Raw genomic sequence first — 16,027 nt, 5'->3', positions numbered from 1 at the left:
ATGGAATCTCTTTCTTTTAAATGAAATGAACAGATGCATCCATTGAAAGATTCGAAACGGCAGCAGGAGTCATTCCTAAAACCTATTCAAGTCAATGATATTCAGAACAACACACTAAAATAGCATGTTTAAATCTAAGTAACCTTCAAAATAGAAGTAAAGTTCTGAAATGCAATAGCAATCAATTTAAACGTTAAACGTGTAATTCCAGCGAATTACACTTAAATTTCCTTTAATGATCCTACATTATTTAATACCTTAATATTGAAATGATAGGTCACTAACATAATATTATTTTATTTCATTAGTGGCTAAAGAAACTTCCATGGCACAGAATTGGCATTCAATGCCAGCCCAGCAGGTGGCGGTAATACATCAAATTGGACCGTAACGAAAAACAGACCGCAGTAGAAAAAGATAAGCCGAATGGAATGTATGTGATCGAATATTGCCTGTAAATTTTCTCTATTTCGCTTCTCCAAATTATTAACAACGGTTCGTTCTTCACTCGTGGGACTAAATACAACAACCTTGAGGAACTGTCTCCTTTATTTCCATTCCAAACGGTGAGTTGAACGAACTATCACGTGAGCTAACAAAACAATTGACCCGCAAGTAGGTGATATTTTGTATGGTCTTAAATTGGTCATATATTTTATATTTTTTATTATTATATTTTAAGTCCTTGGCGTATTATCAACCCATTTAAGATTCTTGTTAATGGTTTTCTCATTTAAAATTAAGTCTTGACGTCCACTTCGGATGCCTTACTAATTCAAAAGCCGAACATCCGGGTCTTTTGTCAACTTTTCTATGTAAACAAGGGAGCAGCCATTTTTGTTAATTATGTCTCATTAAATTGTCTAAAACTGAATAAATGAGATGGTAAATGAATTCATAGGTAACTCAAATCAATTTGCTAAGGTGGTTTGGAGAAGGCATTTTACATACAAACATTAAGACGATGTAAGGTGGAACGCCTTGGACAAAGTAATCCTTCAACCTGATCAATGGGAAGAAGTTGGTCATGAGGTCATAAATGTGCACTTTTTAAAATCAACATTTTCTTTCTATTGCACATTTAAAACAATAAAAACAAATGGAAGTACTGTACAAACACATTCAATGTACAATAAAAAACCTCCCATCTCACAGAAAGTAATGTTAAAACACTTACAAGGATTGTCTAAGTGTAACTGCGGTGTACCTGTCCCACCAAAGATCCACATTCACGCTGGACTGGATGATGAGGTTTTTATTACAGTTTCTGCAGCTGAAATGAGTCACAACATTGGCTTCTCTGCTAGCTTTGATCTCTTTGATCTCTACAAGAGGAATTAACATTTTAGCACAACAGAAACAAAACGAAAATAAATCCAAACAGCTTGACAACATCAATCACATTACTGTGCATGTTGAGAGATTTGTCAGCTGTGGTTATAATTTTTAAAATTAACTTTTTTTGTGGAGCGCCAAAAGATGTGTCTTACCGTTGGCAGCTCGCTCTGTAGACTGCCAACAAAACCCCGCCTTCCGGTCACATGTCAAAAGCCAAAACAAACCCTACCCCATACCAGCAGGTGGCACTGTTGGACTCATCATTGCAGGACACTTACCAAAAACTATACACATATTTCAGCAGGAATTTCAATTAAAAAAAAAGTTATTATTACACCCGTTACATAAGAAGGAATGGCAAGGTTTCAGATGAACCATGTGAGGAAAGGGACCCAATAGAAGGTCATCCACATTGCTTTTTGGTCGCGCCGGGTTTTCGTCTTCTGACACGATTAGTTTGCCACTGTTACTGAAGAGCATCTGTCCCAGTCAGGTTAGCAACAATTTTCTTGTTTTCTCTTCCCAGATGCTATCGCTTGCAATGCAAAGCGTGTCACGTGTCACACCTGTGTCACGTGTCAGGCACTTCTGTAACAACACCTTACCTGTTCTCACTCTTTACACAAAGGTAACTCGCATGCTCATATTAATACACCCACCCCTTTTCTTTTGTCATTCTTCACCATGCTCATGCGATCTCTACTAAGATCCTTACTTGTCTCCAATTATTGAGAAAAAACATGCTACTAAACCTCTTGCCTAATCCAAATACTTCTTTCGACGGTTCCTAAGGGCCATATTCTCACTTTAATGCTTAGGTTTGTTCTTTAACGTTTACAAGGATGTGTAAATGTTCAAAAATCCATTCAAAACATAACACAACTAAAGAGAACTGTGTAAACATTTGCGGTCCACCATCTGGTAAGGAAAGTATCTTTTAGTTCATTTGAAAATCCCATTTCCGTGACAAAGTATGCACATATTGTATGGATGCCTCACCCATACCTTGGATTTGGATTCAAGTTGTTGGAAGAATTTGCGCAGCCAGAAGAGGATGCGGCTGAGCACATTTTCGATGCGAGAGTATGTCCCTTAGGTAACACGTTTTTCATTGCTAACAAGTGACTTTTTTTATAATTCAGAACTTATAACCATGTTCACTCAAACGTGCCAATGCTAACTACCAATTTTTACTTCGATCTTTCTGTTCAGCAATCAGATGTTGAATAATCTTGCTAAGGATACAAATGTGCTAATGCTAATAGTTTGTTATGCACCAGGACCAAGTTAAGGTTAATAACTCATTGGTGTAATGTTTGCAAACAAAAGAATATGGCTTTATTTTTAATTTTAGCATGTTACTATTGCTAATGCTGTTTCTTTTAATCATAAATAACCAGAAGCTTGTAAGCTAACTGCTGCTTTACATTCCTAGGATCCATGTCCTCTGTGTGACGAAGCCAAAGAAGCTCTCGAACCAATCAAACACAAAGTGAGATGTTGCAAATTACTCCGAATGAAGGCTTGGTCTCTGATGGTTGTTGCTTGTTCCCTTTTCAAGTTTGTCCTGCAGCAAGTGGACATTAGTCGTCCTGAGAACCAAACGTGGCGAGACAAATATAAGTGGGACATTCCAGTTTTCCACCTGAATGGACGCTTCATCATGAAGCATCGTGTGGACTTGGAGTTGCTAAATAAACTACTCGATGCCCAGAAGAGTGACCGATCATCCAAACAATAAATAAATGATAATAAAGCACGCAATGAGAACATTTTCTTTTGTTGTCTGATTAAAAGTTTGGCGCATGTTTGACAACCGATCCGATGAGCTCATTAATATTTCAGTCGGAGTTGAGTGTGTGTGTGTGTGTGTGTGTGTGTGTTGCCGTGGCGATGTTCATTGCTGTCCATGGCATCTCGCAGCAAGGGGGTGGACATTCAGCTGGCAGTGCAGAGAGCCAAAAAGAAGATGTGCCAGCTGCAGCTGCTTGGCCAGTAAGACAATTCCGCAATCGTCATTTTTCACTCATTTCGTTGAACGGTATCGCTAGGTTGCCGCTAACGTCTGAGCCTCAGTTAGCATGAACACAACATACCATGGAGTCTTGTTTCTAGGCTACACAAACCACTCTTTTAAAAATCAGATTGCAGGTCTGATTCAATTTTATTTTTCAAACTCTATTCTGAGGAGAATGAGAAAGTAGATGGTGGGCCGCACACAATGCTTTTGGTCTATCATCGATTACTTTAACAATAATTTCTCTAAATCGGGGGTGGGCAAAATAGGGCCACAGGTTACATGCGCTTCACAACATGCCAAACTGAAGTGGTAAAAATTATATCTTTTTATATATATATATATATATATATATATATTTAAGATTGCTGTTCTGGTGCTACTTTTATAGAATTCTAAACAAAAATACTACTGTATGTATAAAAGTTTGTTGTTTTGGTGCTACTCTTGTCCCCAGAGTTCCTTTGCTTTAATTTTCTGTGTTTCAAACCCTATTTGATTAAATGTATTTATTTATAAAGATATACCAAATGAAATACAATATATAAATCTAGATCTTCAATGTATATTTACTTGTTAATGCAAATGAGAGGAATTGGACAGATAAACATCAGGCGTCTCCAACATGGTGTCCCCTAAGGACAGCTTCGGTGCTCGCGGAACTGTTTAGAAAATAGTTCACCAGTGCTGGGTCATCGTGATTTTCTAATAAAACTGTTTTTTAGTAGTCCATTGAGTCAATTAAACCCTACTTCTAATAATTCACCCGAAATATGATAGCTGATATGTTATTTTAGAAATGTATATCAAAATGGTAGCCGCTTGAAAAACTTTTAAGACCCCTGGTCTACATTAAATGATTTTGTCATAAATCCATATTTGAGACTATGTTGCCAGATTTCAAGAAAATCAAATCAATCAGTCATTTTTTTTCTCCTGGTATCTCTGCCAATTTATTAACCCAATGTGCACCGTGATTCAAAAAGTTTGCCCACCCCTGCTCTTAAATCTAACATATTTTTCAATACATTAGGATGATAATTTTGTGGAGTGGTAAGGAGTTTAATGTGTCCACTCCTACTAACATATAAGGCATAATGCCAGGTGGCTCACAACCCTTTTTTTCCTTCTTTTACAGACGTTCGGAGACTTCAGAACAGTCAACATGGACACCAAGCAAAGAACTCAAAGACTCCTTGGTGGACATGTACTCAGGTACATAACTAATAACACACTACAATTACACGCCTAAAGTAGACCCCTGGGATACAGTATTACTGCGTTGTGAGGTGGGGATCGCAAAAAGAAATTTCCGAATAGTGGGCAGCATGGGGGGTAATGGAATAAATGTAATGGCGTTATGTAATTAGGATACTAAAAAACAGGAATTGTTTTTGGTTACTGTTACAGTCCTTATGGTGAGGTTTTTCTAGTTTTTCCTTGCCCTCATGTAGGTCTGTGCAGCCCTTTAAGACTCTGTGATTAAGGGCTATAGAAATAAACATGACTTGACTTAAAAAAAAAAAGAAGAAGTAATCAAATTACTGGTACATTTAGTTACAATAAGGATTACTTTACAGGATTACAAGTTTATTTTAAACTATATTCGTCTACATAATACGCTAATAGGTGAATTGTGTCATAATCACTGACATGAGAGAGACGGAGAGAAATGAGGCGCACACACGACGTGAGCAAGCCATATCTGCTACACAAAATTAGAGGCCGGCACCTTTTCCACCAGTGGATTTTTGTCAGGGTGTGTTGCAGGTGAAAGCACTTTTCTTTTTTCCTTTTATTTGTTTCTTTTTCTATGCAGCACTCATTTTGTTGAAATTGCCCGGGGCTCCTAATGTGTGGAAGCGCCTGCTTTCAAATAGATTTAAATCTCCTTTTTGGATTATGCAGTTAAAAGTGATTCGAATCCACAATTTCATTAATGTATATTGTTATGTTGTGCGAAAAATTGACCTAGCCCAGTAAATATGAATACTTTCAAGAGGTTTGGCATCCCCACTTCAGACAAGTAGAAAAGTTAGTTGGAAATTTAGAAAGTGAACAATTAGTGTGTTTAAAACAATTATGGGTTCTTGATGTCCTCCTAATGTAATCTAAAATACAGCATACTGTATCTTGTCTGACATGTGAGAGAGAGAACTTCATTTTTGCTCAATAAACTATACTGCGTGGTTAAAATTTGAGCACTTTTTTTTAGGACTACCAGAAACTACCTAACCTTGGTTTCCTTTTATTCTTTTTCATTGTTACATTGTTCATTCATGTTAAACTCAATTTAGTAATTTTATTTATATTGTCTTTTATTAGCATACTTGGTATTGGAGTAGTCGAAAGTAAAGCAGTTACATTACTTCAGTATTATAGTATTTGGATTACCTTACTAATGACATTTTTCAACAGGTATCTAGTAACTGTATCAGATACCTTTTTTAGTAACCCTCCCAAGTCCCAAACCTGGTAGTATTTGATAGAAACCTAAGCTAATGCTAATTCCCGTTGAACCCTGCTACCTCGGATAAAAATGATAAAATTTAAAAAATCGTATTTCGTCAAAAGTGCATATGTGTATTACACGCAGGGATGTGATTTTTCCGCTAATTCGCGGAATTCCGCTTTTTTTATCTCCAAAAATAAAATTTTAAAATTTCCGGTGTTTTAATTGGTAAAAAAAAACGATTTCGTCTCGACAGCATGCCATTTGAGTGTTTCCGTAACTGAAATGAAACGTACTTGCGATTGGTTGAAGTCTCGTGTTGACCAATAAACGCGCTTGTTATAGGAGTGTGCCATTGTTCATTTCTCACACGTTTTTGCCGGGTGTTTAAAGAAAGATGTCCGTGATCGAACGCAAAGATGCTCCGCGAGCTAAAGAAATTGATAAGATTGTAAAAAACAAGTTTCGATGGGACTGGTTGGAGAAGGAATTATCTACGAATGTTGGAAAGAAGACTGTGACGAATTTGTTCAATGACTTTATTCGGAAGATCGATCGTGCCGGGAAAGCACTTTGCATTTGGTGTCATGATACCATCGACTATGGTGGGAGAGGTTTCAAAGCTCTTGAAAGTCACGCAAAGAGCAAAAAACACGTGAAAGAACTCCAGTCAAGAACGACAAATTATTCCATCGCTGGAAGTTTCGGTGCCCAAACGAAAACTCCAAAACTTTACGGCCTCCATCCCTTATTGACATCACAATCGGAAGCGGTAATAAAGAGACGTGATCCACCCCAACAACCTGTACCAGTTGCTGATAGAGTCGTGAATTTTGAGGTAGGTGGTAAACTTTTCAAATTTATTTGACAGTTTTCCCATTTTTTTCGAAAATATTATAACGTAATAAAAATGGCCATAAATATTTAACAATTACAATAATAGATTTTCATGTGTACATTACACCAACACTTTACTGTAGGGCCTATACTTATTGTACTTTCATTTATCAAATACTTGGATACGCTGCTATTAAAGAAATAAATTATTACATTTAAAATATGATTTAGGAAATTTAAAAATATTATTAAGCCTAATAGTAATCAAAACTATTGTCAGTATTTATATTTTTTAAATTAAGTACTTGTATGATATTCTACCATTGATTTTCTTAATGGCCACGATATTATTATGGTACATAATTTACTTAATATTAATAACATGGTTAATCATTGACACAAACTCAAATGAATGCTGCATGTTTGCACTTTTTAGGTTTCAAGATGTTGAGTGTCTTGATGTATGCAGTTACAGAGATGATCTTAGTCGAATGCATGATTGTGTTTTTATCAGAGCTTGCTGCATGAGGTATTTTATGTTTTTGTTATCCATTATGTATTAAGAATGATTGATTAAATGATTTATTGCATGGTAAATATTATTTCCAATGGTTTGTAGCTAATTTTCAACATTTTTTTGTCACCATAATAAATACTCTGACATGTGAATGTGCATGAAAGTTTAGACTAAATCCTTTTTTATTTACTTTGGTCGCATGACATTTTGGATTATAATTCAAATAATTATTTAAATTATTTAATTGTTTACTGATTATTGTTAAATTTCTTTTATTCTTCAGGCAATGCTGTTGGGAGTGCTGGCCGAAAATTCTCTTCCGTTCACCATGGCCCCAAAGCTCATCACACTGTCAAAGGAACTGGCAAGGGATCCAAAAGCTCTGAATGGACTGTCCATGGATAGAACCAGTGCATCCTACAAAACAAAGTATGGCCTTGCCCATACTATGCTTGATGAGACTTTAACAAACTTAAGATCCTCCCACTTTTCAATGAACATTGATGAGTCCACCAGCAACAATCTACACCGTGTCCTGTGTGTTCTCGTCAGCTATTTCTCCCCGTCGACAAAGTCTGTTGTGGTGGAACATTTAGCATCTTTGAGTGTTGTTAAAGTTGACGGCAAATCTCTCTTTGATGAACTCTCAGCCCTCATGACCAAGAACAATATTCCCTGGAGCAATTTGGTGTCTGTGTTGATGGACTCATGTGCAGTGATGCGGGGTTCCAAATCTGGAGTTGAGACGCGTTTGCGAGAGGGACCAGCACCACATCTCCTTGACATAGATGGGGATACCTGCCACCACATCCACAACGCCTCTAAGCATTTTTGCAAGCCATTTGAGTACAAGATTGAAGGACTCCATAATGATCTCTTCAACGATTTCAAGTGGTCAACCGATCTGAAGGAAGCTCTTCAAGAAATTTGCTTTCTGACAGGCATCACCTTCACCATGCCAGAGAGATTTGTCAGCCATCGATGGCTTTCAAACTATAATGTTTCAATGTCCACCTTACGCCTCATGGATGTCTTTACCATCTTCTACTATGCATTTCTTGGCAGAGGAGATAAAGAACTCTATCTTCCCACCATCATGGCCATCTACCACAAGAAGGATCTTTCAAGAGAAGTCAAAGCCAAACTCAAAGACATACAATCAGCTTTAGGCCAAAAGAACATGACTGAGGAAGGAAGGAAGAGGAAGCAGAGGATCTATGAGAAGATATTCTTCACAAGATTGGATACGCTTCTCACCCTCAACCTGTACACAGCAGTTCTGCCCTTGCTGAAGAACTATGTGATCACCTTTGAGACGAAAACGCCAATGATCCACAAGCTGAACGACAAGCAAGTGTCCTTCTTCAAGAAGTTCTTGTCCTGTTTCCTAAAGCCAGAGTCCCTTCAAGGCTGTAAACTGACAGAAATTGAACTGAACAACAAAGCCAACCAACTCCGAGAAAATGATATTTTCTATGGTGGTGTCACCAGCAAACTGATGGATTCTTCTAACAAGTCGTCAGTTGTGTTCAAGTTCAAAGCCAAGGCAGCATATCTGGCATGTGGTCTGTACCTTCAGAAAAAGTTGCCCATGAACAGCAAGCTTCTGAGAGCAGCCTCTGCCATTGACCCACTTGCCAGAGGACACAGCTCAACTTTAAACCAACTGAAGAAGCTGTCGTCGTTGGTCACCAATGTCCTTGATGAGTCAGAGCTGGGGAACTATGATCTCGAGGTGAGAGAATACCAGTTGGACAGTGAGTTGCCAACACCTTTGGACTCAGAGGGGAAGGCAATTGCACTGGATCGTTGGTGGGCCCAAGTCTTTGCTGTTGGAAGATACCCAACCCTGGCCAAGATGGTGAAGGCTCTCATGAGTTGCTTCCATGGGCCGCAAGTAGAGGGGGCTTTTAGTGTCATGGGTGATGTCCTGAACCCCAAAGCATGCAGAATGGACATAGCCACATACAGTTCTATCCAGACTGTAAAATATGCCCTAAGAGCAAGAAATACCACCTCTGTCAGCCATTTTGGAAGGAAAGACATTCTGATGGATCCTGTGCAGTCCATACTGTGCCTAAATCTGAGGACATCCTCCAAAAGGTACAGGGAGGAGAAGGATGCAGAAGCAGCTATGTTGTCTGCAAAACGAACAGAACTTGCTGTGAAACAGGACACCCAAATGAGCAAGGCTGCCTCAAGAAGAACCATCAAAGCTGCACAGAAGCAGGCTAGAAAGACCCATTCCAAAGCAATGAAGTCTAGGAGGAAGTAGTGTTTGGGTCATGTGAATGGATTTAGCTGTGTCCCGACGGATCACCACCTTATCGTGGTGGGGCACTTTGCGCGTCTCCATGACCCCCAGAGCTATGTCGGCGGGAGTCTCGTACTCCTGGTAGGGTTACCCAAGCCGAACAGGTCGAAGGGTAGAGTCCAGACTAAGAGTGATCCCAAAAGCTGGTGGCGGCACGCTTTGAGGCGGTTTCCTACAGACCTGGATCCCGTTAGCCGCCTGCAGTTGTAGAAAGATGCCGGTCGTCTAGGGTCTCCCTTGCCACTGGAACCATCTTCTTTACAATTAAGATAGTGGCGTTGGGGAAATGTTTTTTAATGTGACTGATTTTGAGTTGACTTAAACTGTAATTTTATATGGGATAGTTCAATATACATTGAAAATTTATGCTGTTGTCTTGTCTATTTCTTTGTCATCTGAGTGCATTGAAAGTACTTAAAAAAAAACCATGAGCTCCGGGGGGGGGCTTCGCCCCACTTTTCCCCCCACCAGGGCACTGCCCTGGTCCTACCTGGTTTCCCCCCCCCCCCAGCTAGCAATCACCCCCCCCCCCCCCCCCCCCCCGCTAATTTTCAGATAATTTCACTTTGGTCAAATCACATCCCTGTACACGGGAACATTTTTAAATAACGTTATAAATAAGAATACACGTGAAGGAAAAATGAAATCTTATTTACCTTTGGCGTTACGTGACTTAAGCCTGGTCGAGTGGAGTAGCAGGTGGGTGCAGGGGGTGATATGGCAACAGTGGATTAAAAATGAAACTGATTTTAATTATTGCACTTTAGAGGATTGTCATGGTCTTAGAAGACTTTAATCGGTTCTTAATTTTTAATAATAATTGTCCTGGTGCTCGATTTGTTACGGCCATTGACCTTGGAGATTATAGCGATTCAGCTATCTTTATTTGTATTTTTTGATAATCGCAAGCTTCATTTCCATGGGTATCATGTTTATGCTTCTACCTCTTGGACCCATAGCGAACAAATACAGTACAAAAAAACTACAGTATCGTATCGCAGACTGCCAAAGTCTTTACAAAACACAAAAGATACTGAAAATGAAAGGAGAGGCATCGTTGGAGGTAGTTCGGCCAATACCATATCTGTATTCTCATTATGCTGTCATGCAAACCAATAGCAGACCAGCATTTTATATGACACAGACCAAAAGCGCACAGGCATCTTTGAGGTGTAACTTTTCATACGCACAAACACTGCAAGTTTGAATTTACACCCGCTCAAATGCAGATATTATCAGTGCAGTAATGTGTGAGTTTGTCCACTGGGTGACACTATTTCTCTACACCCCACGAAATCAGATTTTAAATATACATTTTATATTGGTCCCTCACTTTCTCTCTGAGTGTAATATATTTGTTGTTAATATTGTTTTCTTTACGTAGCAGTTTTAAATTCAGTGACACGGTTTGACCAACCGTTTTCCAACGTCAGGGAGCATTTTTCTGCAGGAAGCAAGAATTGGTTTGATTATTATCATGAAACTTTTTTTTCCTATAATCAATCATTTTTGAGTCGTAGCACCAATTTTGTTTCTGATGACCCGATCCCCTATTCAATACAAACCTACCAGCACATACACTATTTGACTTGTCAATCACTACATATATCGATCAAAGCGCTCTTTTTTTTTGCGAACACACACACTTCACACACACAGAGCTGATAAATGTAATGAAAAGGCAGAGAGTGAATAGGGGCTTGTGTGAAGCTTTTAATCTGCAGGTTGGGTGGTCCGCTGCACGCACACACACACTTGTATTTGTTTTCTTGTAGAGAAGGCTTCTCATATCTGTAGACTGAATTGTTACTGAGGGGTTTGTGTGTGTGTGTGTGTGTGTGTGTATCTTTGTGTACAAATTGTTTTGATACCAATACAACCTCCTCTTCCTCACATCTATTTGCCGTGCACATGTAAGTAATCATGTGGTCTACTCCATGTCATGTTTTATGGAAGTCGTGTGTTTGAACACACATATTTATGCAAATCCAATATGATAATGGGTAAATCTGTGTTCTGCTTCAAGTGCGGCTTTATTTATTACTGGTGTCTTGTTGAAAACGTTATCATATTTTAGTCAATTCTTCTTTTCTTTTTTTTTAAAAACTATTGTATTTTACATTCTTGTATGCGTGTATATTTTTGTGCTATTGATTTTTTTTCTATTTTTTGTTCCATTGATGATAACGCAGATGTAATTTCTGAATAAATGCGTGCCTTTATTTAGATCTACTAAAAACTGAGAATTTTGAAGGTTTAATGATTCCTTTTACCTGTCCCCAGCAAACTGTAGGCCTATATTCCATATATTATAGTCCAGTAATGGATGGTATCCCTCCATTGCCGGAGTCACAAACCTTTTTGAAGTAGATAACTACTTTTTGGTCACTGATTAGTGCAAAGGGCTACTCGTTTAATATGGATTTCTAAAACAGATACTTATGTTAGTACTACATTGTTACAATGTCATTATTTTGTTATTACCAGGTTGTAATTTTTAGGAGTGGGGGGTCAAAATAACCTCAGTTCAACTCTTAAACAATGCCAGTTAGACATTTCTTAGAAAATTAGAATTGCCCATCACTGATAAGCTATTTTCAAATCTGGTCCGTGTGCTACTCCGATGTTAAATAATCAGTGCTAACGTACAGTTCAGTTTAATTTGTTGTTTGAATAAATTGAATTTTTTTAGGGTTTTTAAGCGGTCAACTACTAGTCACTTAACCAGGAGAGAAGTGGACACTGCAGGTTTTTTCTACATGCACCACAAGTCGTAAAATACAGATCTTTGCAATCTTACAAATTTTATAAATTGAAATATTCCACATGATCACATTTCACCACAATTTTGCTACTGTAGATTGCAATACTTCGTGTAACGAGTTTGCCAAGTGATTTATTCCACGTCACATTGTATGAATTCTGATTGGCATGTATCCAAATAAACATGTCCCTGTGCTTACATTCATTGAGTGCATTTAGTGCTCTCTCAATCAGGCCTTTAAATGCATCGGGCAACTGATCGGCAATCAATAATCCGCAATGTTTGGTTTGTGATTATACCGAAGCAAAGGAAAAAAGACGACTGCGACGTTTGCATACGAGCACGTGCTCACGCGTGTTTATTGTGTGCGTCGTTCTCGCCATCCTGTCGGTATGGATATTCCGGGCAGCGGCAGCTCGGCGGGAAAGATCAGAGCTGGATTGTGTTGGATTTGAGTTGAAGCTTATTTAATCAGCTCCACACCGCCATTAATATTCATGCAGTCAGCTGGAAAACACAGCAAACTTCCTGCGCCGCCTCCGACGCTGCACAAAATCTATTAATTGAGCTTAAAAAATTAATGGACTTTAGTTTCTATTACGGCAAGAGGGGGGAGGGGGCGGCTTCCCCTCCGGTTCCTCATTGGCTCCCTGAGATGGGACCCCCGATTGGCCTTTGCGTATCCCCTTTTTTCCGCATTTTTCCATCTTTGACGAGACTTCAAAGCGAATGTGAAGCGTGAACGCTCATTTAGAAGGATTTAAATATCCTTAGCTGGCCCGGGGAAACTATTCACATTAATCAAAGACCCGCACGCGCCACACGGATACTTTCAAAGTGACTTAAAAGTCCACAAGGCATTCCCCTTCTTCATTAGCCCTCATCTGCTCTCAAAGTCACTGTGCTAAAATCAAACATGAGGCTAAGGCTAAGGTCAAAACTACAATCAGACCAAAATGGACCATGAAGAAGATGAAAAATAAGAGCTCTCTTAGGACTTCAGCAGTGAGAGGACCATACTTTTGAAAAAGACTGGACTCAAACCGAGATTTTAAATCTGTCGCACAGGAAATAGAAAACTTAATAAGAACTGGTGCAGTCTCATAGTCATGTCCATGAGACTGCACCAGACTAAAAGTTGGACAATTGACAATACTTCTACATGCGTAACATGCATTATTTGAATTAAAGACAAAACTAGGACCAGAATGAGAAATTAGACTCAAGGCGAGCCTTAAACTAGAGGTTACGTTTTGATTTAGGTTAATTGTTGCAACCAAGGAAGGATCCAAGCAAAATCCAGTAACAGACTAAGACCCTGACCCAGAGACAAAAGTAAGAATGATTGTCAAGTTATACCAAAAAAAGAGACCAGAGAAGTGAGAACTTGATCCTGGTTGAAGACCAGCAAGAGAGTAACAAGTTGATGTTTTACGAAAGACAAGTCTACAATCAGGGACAAATTCTTCTCAAAAGTCAGAAGGAGGTATGTGTTCTTATTAGAGAGAATAATCAACACAGCCCAGAAGACCATTGGCTGTCCTAAGCCCATTCTGGAGGACATTGCGGGTTACGATACCGCAGCAGAGCCATCAACATTATAAAAGACTGTTCTCACCCTGGCCACCACCTCTTTGACCTGTTGCTCTATGGTAGGTTCTACAGGTCCCTTAAAAAAAGGACCAAAAGTCTCAGTGACAGTTTCTTCCCCAGGGCTATCACCACACTAATTTTCTTTGCAAAACTGTTGTGATATAGTAACAGAGAAATTAAATATTAGTATATGCAGCTAACTGGCAAACTGTTCAGGCTGTCCCCTGCCCACTGCCCGAAGATAGCTGGGATGGGCTCCAGCACCCCTGCGACCCTACTGAGGATAATGGATGGATGGATGAATATTAGTATAACTTAGGTTAGTATGTAAGCTGTAATTTTTTACTATCTATGCCTATTTATCCTGACAGTCTTTTTTTTCTCTTTAAAATCTATATTACATACTTACTCTGGAATGCCATGGCTAATCTCGTTGCATACAATATTTCGTAACCCTGATATCGATGACAATAAACGCAATTCAATTCATTTTATTCCGTTTGTGCACAATCACTATTGATTATTGATTGGTGACTGTTAACCCGTATTGTCAGATAACCCTCAAGTGAATGACGAACTGCGACAGCGTCTTCCGTCACCTTTCCAGCCTTCACCAAGGCTTCTCCACCAGTCTAGTGTGGAACCATCAGACAAACTCTCTGGTAAGAAAACTTTTTACCCCCCAAAATTTTTTAAATCATGGTCTGACCTTTGTCCATCTGTCCTATTTCTCAGTGTCCCAGGTCCCACTGGAGACTTACAGCACTAACTCCCCTCGCCTTCTTCCGAACCACGTGAAATCTCCGTGCCCACTGTCCTCCAGAACATCTGCAGGCGTCGCGGACATGGAAACTGACTTTTCTGCCAGTGCGCCCTCTCCACCGCGTTCTGAAACCTTCGAAGGCCCTAGTGGTCGGACAATTGGTGGTCTCAGTGCCAGCAGGTGATCAAACACAAAGGTTTTCTTTTCTATATCAAGGTGTTAAAAGCATGAAGATTAAGCGCTAACTTGAGGCTAAACTCTGTTGTCTATGTCTCGAGAAGACAATTGCATCATGGGAAAGGTCCCACCCAATACAAACAAAAGCACAATCACAATAGCAAGTGCTACACATTCATATTGAAAACCTCTGCCAGGCTTATTAGACGTTTGATTAAACTTTCTTCTCACCGCCGTCGCCGTGACCTATTAAATGAGAGATTTGATGAGACGGGCGCCCAAAATAGGAGAAGTCAAAGTTAGATTAAAAACACTCAATTAGCGTGGTGGCCATGTTATTTACCAGCTTTATTACGGCAGGAAGCAGCAGCCTGACCTTTAAGGTGATATGAGAACAAGAGCGTCGGCACGGTTATTGAAGACAATGTCCCCTCAATTATCAGCTACTTTGCAAGAGGCCGGCAAGCGGGTCAAGGGCGAACAACATGCCAGCTAACAACTTGCTGCCTCATAGGAAATTGTGTCTTTTTTTTGGTCTTAGTAGTCAGCTGACTCATCCGGTTGTGTTCCCCAGCAGCTATCAAGGTGTCGCCATTGGTTACAAGGAAACCTACAGTCAAGCCCTGCCTCCGGACGAAGACAAGAAGGTGTCCCTGTTACTCAGAGAGTTGGACACATTGAGAGAGACCAATAAAAAGGTTACATGCATTCATCTTAGTTCCACCTCAATAAACACCTGACTCCACATCAACTATTTAGAGGAAAGAGAAATTTTGTTAACATTGCTCTTGAAACCACAATTTTGTCCCCAACTTTATGTCCCCACCAGGAGTGGGCGATACTGGGAATTTTGGTATCGATCAGATCCAAGTAAATACATAGTAGTAACAATCGATACCAATCCAATTCTTTTTTCTTGAAAATGTCGTTATCATTAAACAATTGAAGCCCCCAGAGTTAGATTATATCTACGATAAACACGGACCACATTTTTGATTCACTAAAATGTTCAATTTAAAAAAATATATCTATAAAAATCATATATAATTATTTCAGTTATTTTGTTTTAGAACTAAAGCCAAGAGAGTTAAACCCAAAGAAAGGATCAATGTAACAAAAATACACATGTAACAATGTCAACATCACAGCTATACCTTTCATTGCACAATATTTTGAAGAGAAAATCAGAAAGTGTAAGTTGTGTAAACAACAAACTGTAAAAAACTTTTAACAGTATACAAAATTAAATATTTCT

General features: G+C 39.1%; 2 protein-coding genes across 4 annotated transcripts in view; both read left to right on the top strand.

Annotated features, from left to right (window-relative positions):
• Positions 1-382: 382 nt before the first annotated feature.
• mipol1 (mirror-image polydactyly 1) overlaps positions 383-16,027 on the top strand; it is a 38,430-nt gene continuing 22,785 nt past the window's right edge. Inside the window, exons 1-8 of one of the 3 annotated variants that reach the window (XM_088354541.1) lie at positions 383-566; positions 1,865-1,966; positions 2,774-2,830; positions 2,900-3,052; positions 4,498-4,570; positions 14,387-14,494; positions 14,568-14,775; positions 15,347-15,470. In XM_088354541.1, coding sequence (XP_088210667.1) covers positions 1,865-1,966; positions 2,774-2,830; positions 2,900-3,052; positions 4,498-4,570; positions 14,387-14,494; positions 14,568-14,775; positions 15,347-15,470 — 825 coding nt within the window. In that variant the 5' untranslated portion in view covers positions 383-566. Of the gene's footprint in view, positions 567-1,864; positions 1,967-2,773; positions 2,831-2,899; positions 3,053-3,202; positions 3,334-4,493; positions 4,571-14,386; positions 14,495-14,567; positions 14,776-15,346; positions 15,471-16,027 lie in introns of those variants that run through there. The other 2 variants (XM_088354540.1, XM_088354539.1) reach the window with 2 other exon arrangements.
• LOC148352146 (uncharacterized) lies at positions 6,039-9,892 on the top strand. Its single transcript, XM_088354687.1, has 2 exons — positions 6,039-6,645; positions 7,445-9,892. Exons 1-2 carry the CDS (start codon positions 6,205-6,207, stop codon positions 9,434-9,436), a joined length of 2,433 nt encoding a protein of 810 aa, XP_088210813.1. The 5' UTR covers positions 6,039-6,204; the 3' UTR covers positions 9,437-9,892.

The sequence above is a fragment of the Urocampus carinirostris genome, chromosome 15, assembly GCF_059441175.1.
Source record: "Urocampus carinirostris isolate Australia breed hairy pipefish chromosome 15, RoL_Ucar_1.0, whole genome shotgun sequence".
Taxonomy (NCBI): domain Eukaryota; kingdom Metazoa; phylum Chordata; class Actinopteri; order Syngnathiformes; family Syngnathidae; genus Urocampus; species Urocampus carinirostris.
Note: the sequence above shows the minus strand (reverse complement) of the source record. Positions and strands in the feature narration are given on the sequence as shown.

Bases quoted from the DNA above. Each gene is read 5' to 3' on its own strand.
- LOC148352146 (XM_088354687.1), top strand. From the start codon at position 6,205: ATGTCCGTGATCGAACGCAAAGATGCTCCGCGAGCTAAAGAAATTGAT. The intron at 6,646-7,444 runs GTAGGTGGTAAA...TTTATTCTTCAG, and splicing joins ATAGAGTCGTGAATTTTGAG to GCAATGCTGTTGGGAGTGCT.